General features: G+C 68.2%; 1 protein-coding gene across 1 annotated transcript in view; it reads right to left on the bottom strand.

Moving 5' to 3' along the window:
• Positions 1 to 253, bottom strand: part of LIX1L (limb and CNS expressed 1 like) — a 14,832-nt gene extending 14,579 nt beyond the window's left edge. Inside the window, exon 1 of the mRNA XM_014959593.1 lies at positions 3 to 253. Within this exon, the coding sequence (XP_014815079.1) occupies positions 3 to 218 (216 nt within the window). The 5' untranslated portion in view covers positions 219 to 253. The remainder of the gene's footprint in view (positions 1 to 2) is intronic.
• Positions 254 to 1,074: the final 821 nt, after the last annotated feature.

Below are 1,074 nucleotides of genomic sequence, written 5' to 3'. Positions count from 1 at the left end.
GCGGCGGGGCCCTGAAGGCCTAAGGGGGGAGGCGGCGGCGGCAGCCCCAGTCCCAGCCCCCCCAGCCCGGCCGGAGGAGGAGGAGCGGCGGGAGGCAGCGGAGCCGCCAGGATGGCGGAAGGAGGAGCCGGGGGAGCGGAGGCACCGGTAACGCCGGGGCGGAGGGAGCGGAGCGTCCCCACTCCGGGCTGGAGCCGCTGTGCCCGCACCGACTCCATGGCCGCCCCCGGAGAGCCCCGCCGCCCAGGCGCTGTCACTCACCGCCCGCTGGGGGCCAATAGGGGTGGAGATCGCCTCAGGGAGGGGGCGGGACGGCGATGGGAGATAACCAATCGCAGCGGGGAAAGGGGTTGGGGGCGGGGCGGAGGGAGAAGATGAAAGGGGAGGCGCACCAATGGCGGAGTAGAAGAGAGGGAAAGTGGGCGGGCCGCGGAGGGGAAAAACCAATCAGAACCCGCTTGCAGGGCGTGGAGAGGGAGGGGCGCGCTCGCCTTAATTGCGCCAATCATAAGTGAGGAACGCTGCGAGGGGGCGGGATTTAGAGGACAGCATCCAATCGAGCTGCAGATATGATAATAATGACAAAGAGAATAACGAATCAAAAGGCAAAATTGCTGAGAGGGAGGTGGGGAACTGCCACCACGTCCTTATTGGCCGGCAGAAGGGGGCGGGAAATGAAAAAGATGACCAATCACAAGCACTGAGGCAGATTGAGAGGCGGGGGCGCTTGGAATCACCCACTCACGGCCTCTGTTTTGATGGGAGGGGGCGGGGCTCGGGGTAGACAACCAATAGGAACGAGCCGTGCGGGCACGAAACGGGCGGGTCGGTCCTTCTTCTTTCCCGGCGTGACCCGCGGCGGCTTCCGTCGCGCTCCCGGAAGTGATTCCGTCTCCGCCGGAGGCCGCCGGCCCCGGGCCCGGCCCCGCTATGGAGACCTGGGTGCGCTTCAGCGCCCAGAGCCAGGCCAAGGAGCGGCTCTTCAGGTGCGGGGAGGGGAAGGGTGGCTGCGGGGCGGGCTCCTCTCCCCGGGGGTGGAAGGGGAAGGCGGGGACGGAGGCTCCCCGGGGCGGG

The sequence above is a fragment of the Calidris pugnax genome, unplaced genomic scaffold (assembly GCF_001431845.1).
Source record: "Calidris pugnax isolate Ruff unplaced genomic scaffold, ASM143184v1 scaffold460, whole genome shotgun sequence".
NCBI lineage: Eukaryota > Metazoa > Chordata > Aves > Charadriiformes > Scolopacidae > Calidris > Calidris pugnax.
This window is presented reverse-complemented; position numbering and strand designations above follow the sequence as displayed.